At 46.1% G+C, this 22970-nt stretch overlaps 1 protein-coding gene across 1 annotated transcript in view; it reads left to right on the top strand.

Moving 5' to 3' along the window:
* The window catches only part of LOC135903488 (amine sulfotransferase-like), a 62769-nt gene that overhangs the window by 9876 nt on the left and 29923 nt on the right, over positions 1 to 22970 (top strand). The window contains exons 4-7 of the mRNA XM_070522065.1: positions 1306 to 1450; positions 15022 to 15137; positions 20386 to 20641; positions 22046 to 22236. Coding sequence (XP_070378166.1) covers positions 15089 to 15137; positions 20386 to 20641; positions 22046 to 22236 — 496 coding nt within the window. The 5' untranslated portion in view covers positions 1306 to 1450; positions 15022 to 15088. The remainder of the gene's footprint in view (positions 1 to 1305; positions 1451 to 15021; positions 15138 to 20385; positions 20642 to 22045; positions 22237 to 22970) is intronic.

The following is a 22970-nucleotide window of genomic DNA, read 5'->3' as shown; positions in this document are numbered from 1 at the left end:
CAACGATAATAAGACGCCGCGTTGGCTTAGAGTGAGCTAAACGCGAGGTTACGGGCGGAAATGCCAACAATGGAGTCGGATTTTAATGCGGGTTCAACTTTAAAATGTCCCTGCACAGTGCATTGGCACACGGTAAAAAAAACTTGAGGTGTTCTCATTTAACCCGGAGCATCCCACTACGCAGTATCGCATACTGAGATCGCGCTTTGTGCACCTAAAGCTCTAAAACATCCTAAACAAGAACACTATTCGTTCAAGCTGCCGAGCAGAATTAAAAACCAAATGGCGGCATAACGTGTTTCTTCTGACTGGGTTCATGTTACCGTATAGACGCACAAATACTCTGAAGCTCATTATTGAGTGATAAATGCGCAAAAAATAACTGCTCTGAGCTTACTTACAAATAATGAAAGAACCGGCACGTGTACAGCTAAAATTGTTATTTTACGCGGGCTTCGCTTCTATGAAGGTGCTAAAGTCTGGCACAGTCCAAGTCCTCGAGTTTCATGCCCGTACCTGCCCCCCAATGCAGTGCATCATTGTGTTCGTGAAATTCTGTTCGCGTCCTTAGGATGCGAATATATGCAGCCTTTCATCACTACGCATCTTAAATGAGTAGTGACGTGATATTTGTGACTTATCTTGTTTTGCATAAAATGAAGGTCCTATACTTAGAAACCTTAGAAAAGATATGGGCATGTCCTGTTGCTGCATAAAAATTTACCACCATAGCCTTTCTACGAATTCTTTTGATCTCATTTTCAAAGAGCCGCATGTTTCCTGACGTCACGACAGTGGAAGTCGTCACATTGGAGCAAGTCATCGCGACGTCTTGGCTTTCTTCCGGGCTTGCTCATTGCTATGTCAGCTTACTACATCGGGCCGAGCAATTAGTAGCGGCAGAACACACGACCGATTCAGCCGGAGCTAAGACCGAATCGTCGCAATGTCGTGCTCTACACTGACCTCCCATCTCATGAAATTAGTACGGATACAGTTTCAATCGCACAGTTTTGTTTTGTTGCCTAGAAATAAAGAAGTAAAACATTTATGACACTCCGAGGCTACTCAACTGAAGGTCCTGAACCTTCATTTAGCGCAAATAGTGCAAGTTGGAAACGCCATATCAGTACTCGTGGAAAGGAATGCCAATAACACAAGCCCTTCACTGAGAAATGCCGTTACATGTCATGGAGAAACAGGCGAAAAACTACTTTTGTCGCTTTCTGTGGCTCAAGGTATCTTACAGCGCATAAAAGACGGGAGAAATAGCACAATGTTATATCATCTCTTTCTAACTTACAGGATGACTTCCGTCAACTTGATGCCAGGATAAACGACATAAAGGGCCAGGCTGTGCACATTCGCCCGCTTATCCTATCCTGCGTCGCCAGCAACATCATGTCCTTTTTCTACCCTAACGGACTTCCCGGTGAGGACGAGGCTTTACGTAAGGCGACCAGTATTCTAGACAGGATGAGAACCATAATGCTGGGAGGTGCAGTCATTCAGTTCTCACCGAGCCTGATCCGAAACCTGCTCTACCATATTCCTTTCTCAAGGAATGGAAAAGTGGATAGGATAATGGACGAGATGGATAACTTTATTCGCTAAGTGAAATGCGTATTTTTAAAATTTTTATTACTTTGAAACAACTTCCTCCTAATTGCATCCTGATTTATTGGGACGAATTGAATTAACCTCGCGAGGAGGACATCTGCTGTTAGGAATGCTTCTGGATTACGAGTATCATTGTGACTACAGGCACGGAATTTCCAATGTGGTGACTGACATACGAAACGTAATTCTGTCAAGCTTTCATATTTTCTCAGCTCTGCTATAGTACATCATAATTTGTGCAAGTAGAAGGCCGCGGAGTGGTGAGGCTTTGTTTAAAAAATTGAGCAGATTCAATGGGTTGGATTCTATATACAAAGAAGCTTTGTGTGAGTTCACAAAGGATATAAACACAGTACTCGCACGCACGCACGCGAACAAGCGTCTGCGCATACAAATTATACCGAACCTTGTGTAAAGCGGAGTCACTGACTACTAGCAAGTACGGTGGGCACCTTGATGCATCATGGTTTCAGAGACAGCACACGCGTATGTAGACCAATTTACAGTCTTTCTACCCGCAAGAAGCATTTATTTTCTCATTACCGTGCAGTCGGGGAAACGCGAAGGCGAGATTTCTGGTCATTTTATTGCGATAGTCATTATATGGACACTCCAAGCGTATTTCTGCCGTCAGTATCGTCGTCGCCGTAAGGTTCCGTATAAAGTCCAAGGGTGATAACACCGTTTCCAGGTGCCCTACGCTGCTTCTGCGAGTAAAGACGTGCGAGGGGAGCTGACGTTCACGGCTTAATCTCGCCCGCAGGCAGCGCGTCTTCTCCTGTCGTGCGCAAGACGACGAACTTTCCGAGGAACCGGGGGGAGGAGAGAGAGTTGGGGGAGGGAGGGGGGCGTTCTACTCGGGCTGCATCTGCGCATGTGGCAGCTGTGCGCGGTCGCCCTGCCGTAGCTTGAAAGCGATCTTCGTTGGTGGCAGAGTCAAGGTGCGTGGGCGGCTCGTAGCTTTCTGCGTGGTGCGTTTTCTCGGTGCTCACTTTTTCTTGAAGCGATATGCCGCACGAATGTGACGTCGCTCGCTGCTGCTGCAGCGTTTACTGAGGCTGGCTTTTCGACACCTAGTTTCTGCTGCCGTAGAGACCGATGTGTTATTGTTTGCTGGTGCGGACGTGATACAATGCTTGTTTATTTGTTTATTGAATACTACGGACTCAAGGTCAAACTAGGGTGGTTTGTGTTATATACGCATTAGAGCCTTTTTCATATCACGTTCACAAGTATCAATGTCACGTTTAGTATAAGGGTCCCATATAATGCACGCATATTCTAGCTTTGGTAGCACAAGAGCAGCGTAGAAGAGAAGTTAGCATTATTAGGAGCATATTCAAGTTTATGTTTCCGGACACGTAGCTTGCGGAAGGCACATGAGCAAACATTATCAATATGAAGATTCCAAGATAGGATAGAAGTCAGTATCACTCCAATATATTTGCAGCAACTTACTTTTCGTAATGGTAAAGACGCTTATAAGTATATGCAAGTGGATGTTTTTTACGACTTACTGGAAGCCAGACACATTTGCTCGTATTGAGTGACATTGTTGTTTACACCATTCATGTATGTTACCTAGACTAGTGTTCAGGTGGTTGTAGTTGTTTGCGCAAATAATTTCTTTACACAAAACACAATTATCCGCAAACACTATCAATAATAAACAATAACAATAATAAACAGTAGCAATAATAATCCAACAGGGACCTCTCCATTTCGCCTGGATCTCTGGTACTCCTGTGGTCCTCGGCTCCTCACGTTGGCCTGTGCGAAAAACTGCTGTCTCGGTAAACAGGCCCATATCGAGTGCTGTGTGCCGTGACTCCAGTTACGTACGCAATCGCGCCAGTCAGTACCAGTGCCTCATCTGTCCCGAATCGAACTGACGTTTTGCCACACGGCTCAAACCTTATTACTCTCCTGTTATCACCGATACTTAGACGCCCCACGACAGTGCTTCTGCCGCCGTGGGTAATGATTCATGCATATTGCGTGTTTCTTGTGAGCGATGCATGCTGGCGCCCCGATGAAGACGACGAACGCTCTCTGGCTCTCGAGCTGTCGGCTGAACTGGAAAGCTCTGCAGTTATCTTTTAACGCGACAGCGTTAAGGAGCTCGTGTCACAGAAAAGCCGGTGTCGTCGGCGTTGGCCGTGAGCGATAAATCCCAGCAGGCACATCATGAATAAAAAACTACTTGCAAGATGGGCTAGGTGGGAATCGAACCAGGGTCTCAGGAGTGTGAGACGGAGGCGCTACCACTCAGCCACGAGTTTTTTTTTTCTTTATTGCACTCAGCCACGAGCTCGATGCTTCAAAGCGGTACAAAAGCGTCTCTAGTGAATGCGGTGTTGCCTTAGAAACGCGCTGTTTCTAAGGCTCAGGCCTGCGTCGCTTGCTCAGGCGCACATTTCGTTGCCGCGCCGAACGCGGCACTGCTCGACGCCCACCGCGTCCGATGCGGGGCGCGTAGTCGCTGCGCCATAGCCCACTGTTTTACACCCCTTGGTGGGTCGACGGGAACGCCGTCGCGTTCCACTCTTGAAGGCAAAGCTTAAGCGCCCTCCAATTTTTGTAAATGTACACTGTAAATAGTCTCCGGTTCATAATCCTTCGTTAGTGTAACAATATACAATATAAAGAGCAAACCGGCTAGCAGAGTGCCCAGTGCTTTATCAGATGCGACATGAAGGCAATCCGAGAGTTGACGCTGCCCATCTATGTTTTGTTGTGGTTAGTTAAGTAGTCTAATTAGTTCATTTATTTAGTATTCCTATATATACAATTTTACACGGCCGATAAAAATACCATCGTCACTTCGTATAGCTGTCCACGAATTTCCTATTGCAGTCGATGCTTGGTCTTTCAGGCACAACTGCGACTTTCTTTCCCTGCATGGCCAGCTACGCCTCTGCCGTTTATGCGTGTAGACGAGCGCAAGGAAGGGGGTGGCGCAAGGAAGCCAGCACTGCGCGTGCGCAGTCCGCTGTGATTAGTTGGTCTATACACATAGAGAACAGACAAGTTGCCGCTCCAGCGGTCACAAAACGCGGCAATGTTGGGAAAGAAAATATTCGCTTTTAAAAAGCACGACAGGTAACGGCTTTCGCTACGCCTAAACAATGCATTGCGTATACTGTTAAGTTTACTTAGCCTAAGATATTGGCATAATAAGTCATGCATTACCACTTCTTTCTTGTTTACAATGTTAGCGCATCAGCCTACTGCTGGCTGCTACTGTACCTTTTTTGTAAAATCAAAGATAGACGAATTGGTCACTATAAAATGAACACTTTAGACGATGGAAGGTAGGACGACAAGAGAAAGCTACTTTTGGCTACATAATATTTGGTTAAAACACGTTGGCGGGCTAGTTGGTTAGAATCCACGGTAGAGTAGAAACACGTAGAAACAGATACACAGACACAGCGCTTCACAGAAGCGCTGTGTCTTTGTATCTGTTCCTTTCTACGTCCTCGTCCAGTCGCCCTCATACACTCTACCATGGATAATATTTGGCCAACGTTGGCGCCTTTGGATGGGGAGGGCTACTCCGTGTCACATCACAAGAATAATAATAAAATTGAAATACTAGAGTGGCACTGCACAAAATAAAGGCAAGAAGAATGAACTAGCCAGGCTTCAAGTCAGGTGAAATGAATTGCTTATGAACAATTATTAACAAAACCACTTGAACAGAGCGAGGCATAAAGTCAGTTTATGCGAATGCTCTATTGACAACTATTGGAAGAAGTTCATATAAAACACGCATGGAATAAAGTCATAGCATGCACATACACTATTAAAGCACAAGGGAAGGCAACGTCAACATACAAACAAGCATTAGAAACAGAGAACCTGAATTCACACCGCGGAAAAGCACACTAATGAAGCTACAGAAAGAAACACAAGCTAAAATGAAACCGGAGAGCTCACGTAGGTTGAAGCAAAGTGTGACCAATAATTTCCAGTAATAGTGCCCCCTTCCACAATATACTACATGGTAACAGGCCATCAATTTCGTCATGTGTTTGTTGCCCATAGGCTTAAGATCTTTGGCCTAAGAGCCAAAGTTCTAACGCGATTAGACTGAACAATCATTAGCGTCTTTCAGTATAACAGCGCCGATAGTCTGCTAGACGTGCATGCTAAGCAGCGTGGCCTGATGTGCCTTTGTGGACTTTCAGCGTGTTACATTTTATGTAGAATGTAGTCGAAGAACCCTTATGCAAAAGGCAGTACTTGTACTAGGGGACGTGTTTCTGCAACGTCGGCGGCTGCTTTCCCAGACACGGGTTAGCTGTTAGAATGAGGTCGGGGGGGGGGGGGGTACCACACATTGTTCTTTTGTACTTGAAGTATGCGACAACTAGCAATTAAACCAAGCAGCCGCATCGAGGGCGCAAAATCCAATCAACTAAAATTCAGAATAATAGGAATAACAATATTAACACAACAATAATAAAAACTGAATAATCAATTAAAGGTGTTTAATAATGCGCCCACGAACAGCATCGAAGGTCTTGGTGCTGGAGCACTCGGCACAACATTGCAGAGAAAAAATAGTGCAAGCCCCCCACCCCGCCCCCGCCCTTCACACACACGCGCGCGCGTGCGCGCATATAAAACTTAATTTCGCGAATACAGGTTTTAACACACTATAAAATGTGTACAAATATAGGATACAAAGCAAATTTGAAGACACAGAAAAGAATTAGTCAATGACAGAACACACAACAAACGGGAGTTTTAGTTCAGTTATTAAATTCGTCTGGAACTCCTTTCAGAAAAATATTAAAATTAGGCGTGAAGATATCTAGGCACTCTGCATGGGCGTTATGTGTCACCTGCGCTCTAGATAGAGGGTCACAAAAATCGGGAGGCTGCAAGGCGCGTTGTTTCCTTTGGCTATTCTGCAGAATGTAAAAACGCACATCAGAAACCAAGTGCGAGCAGCAGATTTTCCGGTCGATTAAATTGTGGAGGAAAAGAACATCCCTTTTTTGTGTGTCTACAGGTGAGAGCAGCTAACGTAAATGGCTGTGCCAACTCTTTAGAGATGGATGGTGTTTTAGAGTACTGATATTAAAATTTCAATTTCAAATTTTTCTGCGCCCTTTTGAAAAATTAACAATTTGACCTACACGTGCCGAACCAAACGATAGAGGTGTGCTCTAGAACTATAGTGCATACGCTCTTATATAAAGTTGCAAATGGCCCAGATTGTGTGGAGTATCTCGTCATTCGACATAATGTCCCGAGCGTTCAAAGTGCACGCTGCCTCGTCTATTGAGAATGGGGCGAGAAACTCGGAGAGCTACCGAAATACACTCCAAGGTCCTCTGCTCCCTCAGCTCTTGGCAGAAGAACGTCTTTAACGCTATACGGAAATAAGGTCCCGTTTGTCTTTCGCGTGAAGCTGACAAATGTAGCTTTTCATGGATTTATGGCCAGCTTCTTTCCGGCGCACCATGACGCAAAATTCGCAATGTCTTTCTGATGATCGGCACAATCATTAACGTTTTTACTGCTTTGAAAAGTATCGCGTCACGGGCATATAATTTCACTGAAATATTTTCAATGACAGCCGAAGCGTCGTCAGTAAACAACGAGAAAAGAAGAGGGCCCAGGACAGACCCTTGAGGAATGCCACTTGTAGCTGCATAAAGTTCTGACGACTGGCAATTTAAGCTAGCGTTGCAGCATCGGTCGCATAGGTATATTTTTATCAGCACTGTGGCAGAACAGTGCAGATAAAGTTGTGTTAACTTTTGAAGGAGTATTTTGTGGCATACAACATCAAACCCCTCTCCAAGGTCAAAATATGCGGTATCCAGCTGTCTTTTCTTATGCAGATTTTGAGAGGTATGCATCATGAAGCTAACGAGGTTCGTATTTGTCCAGCATCCTAAAATGAAACCATGCTCCTGAGGAATGATACCATCTTTAATAGAACACGCTATGATTTAGTACAGGGTAGACTTGAATAAGATGCTGCGCATAAGATAGAAATACACCTGCAGTTGCTCGCAGCAGTTTTTACCCCTGATTTAAAGACGGGAACAATCCGCACTGTTTTCCAAGGCTTTGGGAATGTGTTGGTCTTAAAAGCAGAATTAAAATTACAAGCACTGGAACGAGCAAGACCCCGCACTTCTTCCTGAAAGCAGGTGAAACGTCATCAAGACCAAGAAAAAAAAAACAATTTCAAGCATTTATTGCTATTGAAAACAAGTTCCTCGGAGACCTTTAGACATGTGCCCAGGGAAAGGTAATTGGAAAGCACACTAACTGCGTCACTGTACCCTTCACCGCACACCGACCAGAAGTTTAGGGCGAAGGCAGCCGCAACATATTGAACATGTTGGGTGCCGCCGCTAAGTACGGAGATGTCTTGTTTCGTATTGTGAGATGCCTATTCACATTTTCACATTAACTGAAACACTTTGATTTAGTAGAAGTACTCACCTTCACGTGTGCTGTATAGGCGGAATGATCTGGCTTGTAAAGACGTTTAGAGATTGCCGTGCATATTTCAAAATCTATATGCCAGTGTTCCTGATTTGTACGCTGTGCCTTCCTGTGGGAACGCCATATTAAGCTTGAATGGTGTTTTCAGTTCAATAGAATACCAGTGGCCAAATTTAGAGCGTTTAGCAGCTTTTAGGGAAATAAACTTTTTACTTCTTCGTGAAGACTATTCATAAATACCGTGACATGGTGATTAACATCTCTTAGTTCTACTACTGAAGATCAGTCCGCATTATTAAGATAGTGGTAAAGACCCACATAATCTCCGGTTGAGAAATTAAAAGACCGAAAGGTTGTACCCTTTAATCACCTGCTACTACGTGTCGCAAATTGTAATGAAATATAATGTGGTGGATGATATTTTTCTGCCTTCACAAGGGCAAAATTTACACTTACAATTCGCATTCACAGCTTCTGCGTTACACAAGCATAAGTCCAGTACAATGCTACAAGAATTCAGTATATTGTTAAATTGCCACAGAAATGTAACATATAATAAACGAAGTAACCAGTTCTACTGGGCAGATAAGTGAAAACAATGAGTTGAAATATCACCAGTTTTGCACGAAATACCAGGTTTATTGAAATTACCAGTCACGAGTATTTTAGAGTTAGCTTCGGCCGATGTAATATTTTCAGTAGGGGCTAGAATAGTCGTGTACATCGTCGTGTACAGTTGCTGCTGTATAATGCTGCACTCCTGTTTGAGAGATAAAAGCCGATATTGCTTCTCTCTCGCGCCGTTTCCATTCTCATCAACTACATTATAAACAGCAGCGGGAATAGAGGGCACCCCAGTCTCAGTCCCTTGCTGATATCAACTTTTTCCTAGCTCTAACCTCTTCCTTTTAAACGCAAACACTATTTTCTCGATAAATGTCTCTGAAAGCTGTATAGTCGTTTCCTATACCTTGACATTTCATAATACCTAAGAATATTGTTACGAAGCCAACTCATTCCGAGAGAGATGTTCTGCAGGCAGCAGGCGACGAAGAAGACGGGTCAGTCTGGTGTGCAGGCTGTCCACCATCTTGGTAGCTGGTGTGCACCTCGTTGTAGATACGCTGTAAACAGTCACGCCTCGGGTCGTTTCAGTTATCAATATGAAACGCTCCATGCCGTCATACGCTTAGGTTGTGTCACAGACGCCAGATGTAATGTCTCCTTCATTCTCTTGATATTTATATGCACTGAGCGAAAAAAAAATTATTTATCATCCATAAATCTAACGATTCTAAAAAAATTCTGAAGGTCTCCCAATATGCCATATTGCCCATGCTTGTAACCATACTGCCCATGCTTCTATGTCATACTGTCATATGTAATATGCCATACTGCCCATGCTTGTAGTTTTGCATTTTGGGCGCTCCTGCAATTTGGGCGAGGGCGCGGCACCTAGGTTAGAGGGCGCTTGGCGGTGGCACTGGAGAGAGACAACGAAAAGAGGCCTATATTTCAGTACATCTATCGTTGTGAACACTGCTTTTTAATTGCGTTGTAATCTTGAGTGAGAGGCTCGCCCGTGTTTGGGCCACACCTTCAACTTGGAAGCAGAAAATATGAAACAAAAGAGAAGCCACGCGCACGCATCAGTGACTGTTTGCGTGCAGCACGCTTTCGGGAGTTCTTCGCGTGCTTCCTGCAGTAATTGATGCACACTTGCAACATGTACTAAATGGCGAGAGGAGCGCTTTGAACTCTGGTATCCAGCGCGTGGTCCCGGCCCAGCTCTTCCTTGTTCCCCGAGGCAACGCACAAGTGAGCGACGCCATGTTTATTTGTCCGACGAGTTTTTGTAGTAAGCGGCTTCGGTCGATCTGTGAGCTGCCGGGAGTACACAGCTACGACGAAAAAGTTCGGTAGCGTATGACGTTGCTTTTAACTCGATGAAATTTGCACACTCCGAGGAGCATGGCAAGCAAGAAGCTAGCCGCAACTTCGGCATTGTCGGCAAAAGCGTACGACAGTGGCTGAAGTCGAATATGCAGCTCTCAGCCACGAACAAAGCAAGGAAGGTGTTCCGTTGGAAAGCGTTCAAGTTTCGAAAACGAATGATCGAAACAATTTGAAGAAATATCCCGGACATGTGTAAGGGTAGCACGTCATCCAAAGTGCTCAGCAAAGTGCGGCTATTACACGAGCCTTTATGGCACATCCTTACTTGTGAACTACTTGTACGTGTTCTGTACCTGACGAGATATAATTTTATACTATTGTCATGTTCATACAATATGTACAAGTAAACCACTCTGCTCTACTTGTCCTAGAATAGGCTACAAGATATTACCAAAATACAAAAAAAATCCGCCTGAAGTAAGCTGCGAAGGCCTTGTCTTCAAAATTAGGAGGCAAATTTTCTACGTGCGCTCAATTTTTACTACATTGGTATGGAACACGTATTCATAAACATGCAATGCATAATTCAAGCTCCAGGATTGGGTGGCATGACCCCTACATTTACAATATCAGAAGAAGCCAACAAACACTGACACTAAAAACAACATAGGGGAAATTACTTGTGCTTAATAAATGAAATAAAGAAACAATAAATTAGTGGAAATGAAAGTGGATGAAAAACAACCTGCCGCAGGTGGGGACCGAACCCACAACCTTCGCATTTCACGCGCGATGCTCTACCAATTGAGCTACTCAATCGGTAGCTCAATTGGTTAAAAGCAGAGTATAGCGAAGTGTATAGCTCAACGCAGAGCATAGCGGGGGATGAAAGACGACGACAGCGACGAGAGTGCACGAGGGAGAGCGGAGGAGGAGCAAAAGCGGGAGGAGAAAAGCGCAGTGCCGCCCTAAATGGGAAGTAAGGTGACGACCGCTACGACATGGCGCCAGAGTGGCGGGCCGTCGTCTATTCAACGATGACATGCGGCGAGCGCGTCGACCGGTAACATATATGGAAATAAAGCGCTGCATCAGCGGAGGTCAGTCGGCGGTGGCTGCTGTGAATCATGCCCACGTGTCGTCCAAGCGCTGCCTCTCGCGATCTCCCGATTAACTAAACATGTTGTCCATGCCAGCCAATATATCGGGAAAAAAGAACACGTATATAGCTGTGCTCAAATTTCGCATTAAGGAGTGCTGTGTCCATTTCACCTGCCGTCACACCTACTTCAGTAGTGCGCCAGCTGTTGAGTGAGGGTAGTGGGCATCGCCGCGACGCCACGCAGCAAGCGCGCCATGACGGAGCTGGTTGTTGTCGGTGAAGGCCGTCGCGCTACAGGTGACTGCGGGAGCTGCCAGCGCGCGTTCAGTATCTCTCTCTCTCTCATCCTTCCCCTCAATGGGCTTAGCTGTTACGCGCGCCTGCCGGTCCTGGTGGCGACTCCCGCTTCCTCCGTCTCTCGTCAAGAAGAAGGTCCGTGGCATACGGTTTCCTTGGTTCCTCAGCAGTATCGTCCGAATGACTCCGGTCTACAGCCAGCTTGTTGACCTAGAAACTATAAAGAAAAGCAAAAGGACTCACACCAATTTAATTACAAAACTCGATAACATACCCCGAAGGAAAACTCGGAAACCTTCGAAGAACCATTCGGCAGCGTTCACATGGAGATTAGTGCTATCGCACTCACAACTCCTCAGAAGTACTTAGACTTTTTCGAATTTTTTGTTCACCTAGTGCTAAGTAATGATTTCAATGTCCTACGGCCTAAACAAACACAAACAAGGAAGACTTTTACTGTAAAATTTATGTTGTAGGACTTATACTAATAAGGGAAACTACTATCAGTTCCCTGTGTAATTATGTCGTGATGCTAGCGCTGACCAAAGAGCTGCGGAAGATTCCCGACCTAGGTTACGCCCTGTACGCAGACGACATCACGCTCTGGGCCACCAAGGGCTCCCTAGCGCAAAAAGAGGCGACCCTTCAAAAGGCCGCGACGGCCGTGGAGAGATTTGCGGCAGCGAGCGGGATGCGTCGTGCGCCCGAAAAGTCCGAGGTGATCCGGGTGCACGGAGGAGGAATCTACAAGTCCCCCGGCCCTATCGACCTCTATCTTGAGGGCCAGAAGATAACGGATGGCAATAAGACTAGGATTCTGGGTTTTTGGATCCAGAGGAACCTGAAAGCCTCCCACACCATCCTAACCCTAAGGTCTGCCACCAACCAGATCTCGCGGATTATAAAATGAATTACAAGAAGCTGAAGGGCATGCGAGAAGAGGACACGATTCGCCTCGTCCAGGCTCTGGTGATCAGCAGAATAACGTATAGCATGCCGTATCACTATCACTCGCTAAACAAACGCGACCAAGAACAAGTCGATGCCATCACCAGAGGCGCGTACAAAACGGCCCTGGGTCTCCCTGTCACCACCTCAAACGAGAAGTTAGCAGCCCTCGGGATCCACAACACCTTCGCTGAGCTGTCGGACGCGGTTATGGCTTCGCAAAAGGCCAGACTACAGAACACGGCGGCGGGCAGAGCCATCCTCCACCGGACCGGAACGGCAACGGAGCTCCGTGCCCTCGATGGGCAACGATCACTCCCGCCTGAGGTCAGAGGCAAGATCAAGGCGAACCCGATACCGAAGCACATGAGTCATGAACTCCATAAAGGACGACGCAAGGCTCGCGTCGACAGACAGTGCCGACAATTCAAGAGTGACCCGTACGTAACGTACGTGGACGTGGTGGCGTACCCTGTGGGGGGCCTCTTCGCGGTAGCCGCCGTGAAAGGGAGAGACAACTCCTTGACTCTCGCGGCCTCCGTGAGGGCAGAGACCCCAGCTGCGGCTGAGACCATGGCCGCGGCGCTGGTAATAAAGCAAGAAGACAGGGCAGGCAGGGAAGTCCATGTCATTACCGACTCGCAACAGGCCTGCCGTAACTTTACGAACGGACGAAGACCGCTGCTGGCGGCTCAGATTCTCGGCCCGAGGCTGCAAGAATACCATCAAATCACGTGGACGCCGGGTCACGCCGGTCTGGAGGGGAACGAAAGGGCGAACGCCCTAGCTCGAACGCTAATCAACCGAGTGGGGCAAGACCAATAGTCTCATCAATCCCCACCCTTTACCTTCATGCCCGTGCCATCCAGTTATTGCGACCGACTGGAGATCCAGCGACTCAACCGCAGGATTTATCCCCCGCCTCACAAAAAGCTCAGCACTGAAGATGCCGTAGCTCTCCGACTTATACAGACCAACACATTTCCAAACCTACACAGATACAGTAAAATGTTCCCACATAGATATCGCGGCATCGGCCTCTGGTGTGGCGACACACGCCCTACACTCTCACATCTCGTGGGGGTGCGAGGGCAAACCTCAACACTTAAAGACGTCTAGCACGTCATTTGAGCGGTGGGAGGTACAGCTGACCGGCGATACCCTGGCGGGACAAGAAGCTCTCGTCCAGCAAGTACGTCGAGCAGCCACGGCCAGTGGAGTCCTGGAATGAGGACCCCACCCACTCGACCTCAAGAGCAACCACCTGGATGGTCCGAATAAGTGTTTTTTTCTCTCTCTCTTCAAGCTAGGTACATTTTCGCTAAACTTTTCGAAATAGCTGCTTCGTATACAAGCGGAAAGCCGAGCATTTTCCGTATCTCAAAACAAGAGAACATACTTCGATTTACTAAGACTATTCCGAACAAGCACCTGCACCATGCATGCTAAACGATAAACAAATTTTCAATGAATCCAAGTATGAATGTATGCGACTTCTTTGAAAGTGCTGAAAGCATTTATTGGGGTGCAAAAATGAAGGTGTCGCCAGACACCAAGTCCAATATATAGAAACAGTTACTCACAAAGGCGCGTGAAAAAATGTTGCGTGTGGAAGAAAGTCGCGTACACGCAAGTGCAGTAATGAGGTAAGCGCTCGTTGAAAAGCCCGATACACGTACAGAACAAAAGCTCCACAAGGAATAATCATGAATTTTCGCATGGCAAATTACCGGCTCTTCTTGATGAGCGAACGTTAGCATGTCAGGTGAAACTAATGGAGAAATTGGTACATTACCCTGACTTTGAAACGCTTTGCATTCCTCGATATGTTGTCAATTGTTTAGCAGCATTTTGTTCCGTTCTGCTGAAAAGTCTTCGTTGGGATTATCATGACGTCATTAAATACACACTAGGCCAAAATATTTTGTGTGCCTTCTTGTGTTGAAGGAGTTTCCTTAAAATGGTCATAATTTTTCATGAATATGCTTTTAATATGCTACATTTGCACGCCAGCAGCTCGCACTCATTACCCTCCTGGTTCCACGCAGGCACATGGATGGGAAACAGCGAACCACTTTATATTTTTTTCAGCGTAATGCACTTTAAATCTCTGCGGAACTAGAGGGATAGACAGAAAATAACTGATACGAGCACCGTAATTCTTGAGCTCAACCGGCCCATTAGGTGCCAGAACAAATAACCAGGATTGTAGCTATCGTGACCGTGTTTGGAAAGCTTCATTTCTGGTAAATAAGGAACTCCACCAGTTGAAATGCAAATATCAGGTGAAAACAGGCAAATACGTACCACCTCTTCAAAGCCAACTGGAAAATGCGTTTGCCAATAAAATCTGAGGAGGTTCACGTTTTTATTTAAAGCGTCTACTTTTAGACATTTCGGAAACGCGACACTAATCTCATGCAGAAAGAAAATCAGAAACGTTCTAATTGGCCTGAGGCATCAATTACATTTACGAATTTGGCCCGAGGGTGCTTCACTGAATAGCAGTGATTGCTTTTAGAAACATGGTGGTAAAGTGGGACACTTATAAAGGAATGTATTCATCTTGAGACACGCAGGTTTCGAAATTAGGGTTTCGCATTACTTTAGGATGCTTTTTGTTGTTGTGTGTACTGAAATTATGAACACTAACCCACCGAAGCGAATGAACTCTTTTATAGAGACCAGATTCGGAATTACAAGCCAAGGACGTGTGAAAACGATAGACGAGGATTCATCGAGGGATATATGAAGAAGATAGAAGAAGTGAGACCGGAGCCATTGCCGAAATTTCAAGGTAAAATGTCACTGCTGCTCTTCTGAAAAATGACATATACATTAAGGGAGCCATATGAGACTTTATATTACCTTTATTGGGGCATTAAACGTGTTTTAGTTATTGCATGTGGCGCCAGTAAAAAAAATGTCGCTTTCAATACTTTTGGGGAGCGTATCGTTTAAAGTGCTTGGACGATTGCTTAGAGGAATGGAGATAGGTAATTTAGCATACTGGGTAAAATTTCTAGTAAACTAAAATGAATTTTGTCGTAGCGATATAGAAAAAGTTGCATTTTCTACTCGTGGCTGGTTTGAAAATGCTCCAATGCCACTACAACACACGAAGTTTTCGTTCGCAATTATTATGAGTACTTTAGGCGTCGTCGTTGCTGGTGTAGTTTATCCGATAGGAGGAAATCAACTTTTGATGCACGAAGAAAGCTCACACAAGCAAATGTGCGTACAAAAACATCATGAAAATTGTTTTCTGTGCTTCCAAATGTTTCACAAGATGCAGAATGTGATGACCCAAATATGGGGCCAAGGTTCGTGTACTCAATGGTTCAGTTGGTTCTCTTAGGCGGAGCCTCCGAGAACCCAATTGAGGACAAAGCCGTTGGTTTAAATACACACACAAAGACTTTTAATCAAACTAAAAAGAGGCATAAAGTAAATATAAGGAAATAGGAAGCATGCATAAAATCAACACTCAAGCGGACATTGCGGTAAGGAACACACATAGGGTTGCATGAGGTTAACGATTGCGCGAGTCCGGGCTTGCCACGAGGGCGGGGACGCGTCACAGTCTCGACGCGGCAACGCGGTGAGAAGCCGGCAGAAAGAGTGGCGCCGGTCTCACCAAAGGTCGCTGCGTAAGCTGACCGACCGGAAGACCGGAGCGCGCCAGCTCTGGCTAGGCGAGGTAAAGCTGGCGGCTTGGTGGCAGGTGTAGACGGCGGCGGCGTTCTGGCCGGGCAGCTGGCGTAGAACTCGGGCCCGTAGCCCGACTGTTCTCGTCACGCCCACGGACGCAGAAGCTCGAACGCCGGCCTCGGGCAACAGGCGGCACGACAGACGGGGCGGCGTTCTGGCCGAGCAGCTGGCGTAGAACTCGGGCCCGTAGCCCGACTGTTCTCGTCCTGCCCACTGGCGCAGAAGCTCACCGGCCTTGAGGAGCTGACAGCACGCTCCGGTAGACGGGCGACGCACAGGAACAGGTTGGCAGGAGGCCCCGGTCGGGTGAAGTCCTGGTGGGCTCGGGTCCGGAACCCGACGGCCCGTCTTCAACGCCCGCTCCGGTGGTTGACCTCCTCCTGCCGTCGCTTTCTGGGATTCTCCTGGCGTCTCCCTGCGTGGTGGTGGTGGTACAAGCTTTATTTAGTGAAGGCCAAAAAAGAAAGGAAATTAAGATGCCGCCGTTCCGTGGGTGGCCTTCAGGCTGCCGGTCGTGGCCACCAGATCATGCCTGGCGGCGACTTCCGCTGCCCAGATCGTTAGCCGTACCTGGACATCCGGCTCCGAGCTGGCCAAAGCAGCCTCCCACAACTGCGGACTAGATACATGCCAAGAGGCAGGGGGTGAGTGTTTAGGGCATGAATACAGAATATGAGCATAGTCTGCTCGTGGGTGACTGCAGAGCGTGCATTCAGGTGAGAAGGCACCGGGGCGAATAGGGGGCAAGTCGGGCAGGAGAGAGGAAAGTGTGGGCCTGTAAATGGCGCCACGTGCTCTGTTGGAGCTTAGACAGGGATTTGTGAAGGGGAGGGAGAGATAGGCGAGAGTTGCGGTAATGAAGGGTGATGTCATAGAAGGTGAGGAAGGAGTCACGCGTGTCCATCCCGGAATGGAGGGGGCCAGCTCGGTCTGTCATCTCGCGAGCGATGGAATTTGCCGCCTCGTTGCCAGGGTGCCCCGCGTGAGCCGGAACCCAGAGGAGTTGGATACGACGAGAAGGGGGAGGGGAGTGCTTAAGGATGCTGAGCGCGGAGGAGGAAATGCGACCCTTCGCAAAGTTGTGGACTGCAGCTTTGGAGTCGCTGAGTATGAAACGGGCTAGGGTGGTGGCAATGGCGAGCGCAATAGCTGCTTCCTCTGCGGCAGTGGAGGTGGGGGCAGCTATAGTGTCAACGGCCAGGGGAGAAAGTGCATGGGAAATGGTGGCGAGGGCATAGGCGGGGTGGGAATTGTATGGCGCCGCATCGACATGTCCTCTCGTTCTGCCGGCGCACCACGCTTTTTCTTCTGGTCTGGCCGATTTGGCATTCTCGGATTGGCTGCCTTACGCTCCGTGGTCTCTTCTAATTAGTTGCTTTTCTTCTTTTTGTTGTTTCATGCGCCGCGCGTTTTCATGCCGGACGCTCTTCAGCGTCGTTGTTTTCCTTCTTCCACCTCGGCGCTCGTGCACTCAGCGTCGTCTGCTGCTGACCGTCCCGAGCACCGCACTATGTCGCGCACTACACATCACACAGAAATTCCACTACGGGGGACATGCTGCGCAGCAGCTTCAGTGAGTGTGTGTGCCGAACGTTGTCTTTTGGTGTAATAGACAACCTTTTTGCCATCACTATCAGAAGCGCATTGCAACACAAGCGTCTAGATGTGGCACACGTTACTCTGCCTTATAGAATACGAAAGAAACATCCCCTTTTGCCGTTAATGCCAAATATGTATTGCAGCGGTGTTGCCTGCTATTTATTTTGGAGGGCGGAGACGACTGGACAGGCGATTGTTGTTGCACTTTACTTTATACCACATATCTTCATTTAATAAATTTTGAAGTGGAGAGGAAAGGGGTACACGTGCCCGGTGTGCTCCCTCTTGCCCCCTGGCTACGTCTGCGATAGTTTTGCATTTCGCGCATTCATATGTCGCTTCTCAATTACCGACCGACGCTTTGCATATTTGTGCAGTTTGGTATTTTCGACAGTAAAATTATTTGAAGCACCCATGACTCTCGCGCTGGCAAAGAAACTTGCATGGGCAGGAGGGGTAGGGTAGGGTACATTGAGGTGGTAAGAGGGGCGGTTACCTCATTCAAATGCTTCTCCCTAATAGCTTGCTGGGACGTATAATGCACAGAGTGCTACTACCTGAAAATATGGGGCAAATGCCAAGAACTAGTTCCTTGAAAGTTAAAGGAGCCAGGACAGCGTTATTCAGAAAATGCTTCCGTGCACGTTTTGTTGTTCCTGCCATGCATGGCGTCCACTACAGTTGCCGTTTATGGCGAAAGCCTTGAATGGCTCATATCCCCGATGGCGTGGAAAACGCGGTGTCCGCTACTGAAAGTCAAGTGAGCTCGCCTCGCCCAGACACGCGCTCTCGCCTCTGCTCTCGCGTTCGTCATCGTCGTCTTCCACAGCTGGCTCCAATGCCACTCATCATGCCGTAATGAGGCCAATTTAATTAAGATCCAGGTAATTCAGGCACTTAAACCCACGACCTCGAGCTCATTCGGAAGTCGAGTTCGAAACCTTTGGTGTGGAGGAGAAGGTGTTTATGGCACCGTTAATTAATATAGCATTAATGAATGCACTCGAACCCACTATCTTTCGTGGCAGAAAACAAGCAACAACAAATAACAACGCATTCCAATGAAAATCTCAAGTAATTTAATGAATGTCGCTTGAGCGCGCAGGCTTTCAGCTTCACCCTCTTTGGCATAAGTTAAAGTGACTTTCAACTTTTGATAAAATGTATTCCGCAGATAGAACTTTGCATCAGACTGCCACAATATTTGCACGCCTTGCCTCTGAAGGCTTCTCATATCGCGGGTAGGCCATTATATGCACAAAAACGCAGTGTCACGACATTGTTAGGCAAAAGCTTGGGTACGTACGTGACTTAGCAGCGGGAACAGCAGGACGCTATCTTTGAAGCGGAGTTTGGTAAAAACGGTGGCCGATGGCACCTTCTAGGGCAGCCATAGAAAAGATTTGTTGTCTACTGAACTTGATGCTGTGTCCAAGAGCATCTGCGAAGCACTAAGCTTGCTCCAGAAACCTAAAAAAATATTCACTGTATTGGACAATATGCAACAAAAGGGTAAAAATCACTTGGAATGATCATAGGGAAAGTACTTCAACATTGCGCAATAGTTTCAACCATCGCTGGAGAAATTGAAGAAAACATACCTTACACAAATTGGCAAAGTGAGCACCACTTTGTAATAACTAGACTGTGGTTGTGAAGGCGTTTATTCCTCTTCTTGGGTTCATTCAGGTCAAAAATTTTCCTACTACTGAGGCACGAAGCACAAAGGCATCTTTCTTGTGAAGCGGCCCTTCTCCGCACTAACCAATGCTATTTTATTGCGGTAACAATCATACGCGCAACACAATTTCACTAGTAGCGCTGGGGTCATGTTCCGGGTTAAGCAACGCTTAGTTCGCACCTTCCGACCACCTTCCGATAAAATTATGTAGTCTACCTTCCCTCCCACTCTCCCACAACAGGAGTGTAATAAAATAAAGAAACAGCCAACATTTTTTTTACATTTTGTGAGTGCACTCTCCTAGGCTAAGGAGATATCTTTCAAATTGTTTCTAAAGTCAGCGTTTCCCTTCAGTGAAAATATAAAAGAAGATAGCGTGGTAAAAATACTCCCAAATTTCATCATATTTTTTAATTTTTGCTGGGGTGACAGCTTTCGTATTAGTAGTCGCAAAAACGAGAAAGAGAGATATGTCTTAAGTGCAATTTTTACGCAGTAATAGAAGTACCCAGTTAGGAACATTGTCTACGGGGGCAATTTTGTGTGGGAATTTGATTTTATTCACTCAGTATGTTGCTGCCACTGATGTAAAAAAATAAAAGGTCTTGATTGTGTTCGTTGTTGCAACGGATTCCTTCCTTTGCTTATAGCAGCGAACAGCTGTGGAACGATGCTACAAAACAAGGATGGAAGCAGTACGTGTGCCTGTAGCTATGCTATGGAGCGAAAAGATTCGTTTTGCTGTACCATAACTAAGGTGGCACATAGTGCTAAGCTGCAATGCGATAAGTGGGTGGTTTACATTTCGAATATCCTGGAGGGTGAATTGGAAATTGAACCGTGATTAACACAGTCCGTTATTTGTGTAAATCTATGAAAGAAGGTTTTGGATAGAACAAATGTTTCAAAGTCAGGCACACTGGTTATAAGATTACCAGTTCAAACATTTAGTTGGTTTAGAAGTGGCACTCAGGACAACTGCGCGGTTTATATATTTGTACAGCAGCCTTGACTGTTAAATGACTATTTTGTTTGCCATTTATTTTTTCAACAGAGCGGGTTCTCGTAGGTAACGTGAAAACCTTCCTAATTGCTGGCACGTTCAGCACGACAAACACGATGCATTGGCACCTGCTCAACTTTGCCGCAAAGCAAGATATACAAAGTAAAGTGCACCGAGAAATTGATGAAGTCGTGGGTACCGAGAGGTTACCCACATGGGAAGATCGCAGGCGTATGCCTTATACCCTGGCTTGCTGCTGGGAAATACACCGATGGAAGCCAGCACCGCCACTTGGAATGCCAAGAGAGTAAGTCGGACCTAATTTTCCGGGTGATTGCGTGTCGTCACGTGCTGAGCGGTAGTTCATACTTTGGTGAAATTATAAATGATTGCAGTATGAATTCCAGACGCTGTTAAATACCCTGCGTTGCACGTGAACAATTTTACAATAGTTTTACCCGTAAACTCCACACAAACTGTTTTGGGAGGGTTCTATTTTTTCATTCCTAGGCTTTTTATGAGTGTGACTACATGACTGCGTTTTCTGTGTACAGTAATATTGCTCATAGCAAAAAGGAAGTATGTAGGTGTCACACAATAATACGTTCAGATACTGAAGGTTGTTGAACCGATGGACGTTCGGTACAGGGGAGGAGGTAATGAGAAGTAAACATCTATAGATGAACCATCAACAGATCGCATATCACACAGAAAAGACCCTGATGAGCAGATATAGTAAATAAATTGTATCACAAACTTTTACTGCATTTTCTAAATGTATTCAGTGCTAAACGCGTCACAATGAATTTCAAAACTGATTGGTACTACCTATTACTCACTCCATAACCTAGTACTAAAATTTATTCCAGAAGAATGCACACAGTGCGTGAAAACTAAACGTTTATTTTTCGCATGCATTCCATAAAAATGAACACAATCACCGTATTTACCTTAACTGTGCACTAAATCGCTCAAAGAGGCCAGAAGTGGCCGAGTCTTTTATTCCAGCCCATGGTTCATTAGTTGTGTCTTCCGGATATAGCTCCCGTAGATGGTAAAGAGGTACCGGCCATAGTGGTTGCAATCAACAATCAAATCTCCGCGATGCCACTTCGGGACCACCTAAAACCGCTTCATCTATATATCTATATATCTATCTATACTTCATACATACTTTTGCAGTATAGATATTGGACAGCCGAGTTTACATCTTCCTCGGCGGTCTGTTGCGACTAGGTACGAGGTGACCAGATGCATTCAACTTGCCTGCATACTCTGAATTACTTGGGTCCCAGAACGCAGACTCGAGCTCGTCATGTTATTCACGCATCCATTTATCAGCTGCATAGCGCGTATGAAATTTTTGCATGACAACATTCTTAAAGAATTTACAAAATATGTCATGTCCATCATATCTGTATAAACGGTGTCATACGTCTAATGAACCAAGGAACGAAAGAAGAGACCTAGACACCTTTGGCGTCCTTTCTTATCTTCTCTTGTTTTCTTATATTTTATGCCCTTACCCCATCCACTTGTGCAGAATACCCAACGTGGCACTTTATCTTGGTAACGCATCTGCCTTTCACCTCTTGTCTTCCTTCCTTCCTTGCTTGACATAGGTCCTTTGTTTTCCTTTGTTTCTTCAGCAAATTCAGAGGAATTGCTTTAGCACTTACTACGTACTTCTTAATTGTGCATTTTCATGTAGGGCTAAAGAGGACATCGTAGTCGATGGCTTCGTCATACCGAAAGGTACGGTGGTCCTCTTTAATCTGTGGGCAGCCCACTATGACGCTGACCTTTGGCCCGAACCACAACGTTTTGACCCCAGCCGATTTCTTGACAAGGATGGATTCTTCGCACCTGAGAAGCTCGATAATGTGATTGCATTTTCTGTGGGTGAGTTGTTTGTCTTAAGTGGTTTCAATATTGATGCAGCCAAAATTGAGACTTCGTAATTATTATTGCATAAATATGTTGAAGTCTGTGCGGCTAATAATTCACAGAAATGTTTACTGCATGCCATATTTTTTATGAAGTACATCGGACCTAAGGAGGTTGTCATTAAGGAAAACCATCTGGTGTGCTACACCAATTTCTAACAATTACGTGAGAAATAAAAACATTGTCAATGGAAGCAAATTTAGGGTCCATATCCGGGATAGAGTGGGGTTGGCGGCCCTACGAAATGGGGTTTAGGTGCTGTGATCTCCGCTTTAGTACGCATATGACAATCGAATGAAAATAATAACCCTAAAACTGCACTTACCACTTAGCATGATTCGAAAGTAATCGCGAGTTTGAAGCTCAGGGTGACAGTCCTTCCTCTTGGAATGTGGGAGTCAGCCAAGATAAAAGAAAATAATTGCGGCAGACACGCGTGATTCTGTTTGTAGAACAAGATCTTAAATGCTAGGGCGTGCACACAGAATAAAATCGGTAGCACTCTTAAACTTCGTCTTTAATAGTGGAACGCAATAGCATTGAAATATCCATGACTGCTTCTCACACTTCCAGATAACTGCAGCGTACGAAACCATAGCGTTTAACGGGAAACACCGGCACCAAACGCTGTGCACGAAGGCTAGCGTTCCGGTAGATACGCGGCCTGTTGCGTGGGCCGCGGATGCGTG

The sequence above is a fragment of the Dermacentor albipictus genome, chromosome 7 (genome assembly GCF_038994185.2).
Source record: "Dermacentor albipictus isolate Rhodes 1998 colony chromosome 7, USDA_Dalb.pri_finalv2, whole genome shotgun sequence".
In the NCBI taxonomy this organism is placed as follows: Eukaryota; Metazoa; Arthropoda; class Arachnida; order Ixodida; family Ixodidae; genus Dermacentor; species Dermacentor albipictus.
The sequence above is the reverse complement of the archived record's forward strand: the minus strand, read 5'-3'. Positions and strand labels throughout refer to the sequence as shown.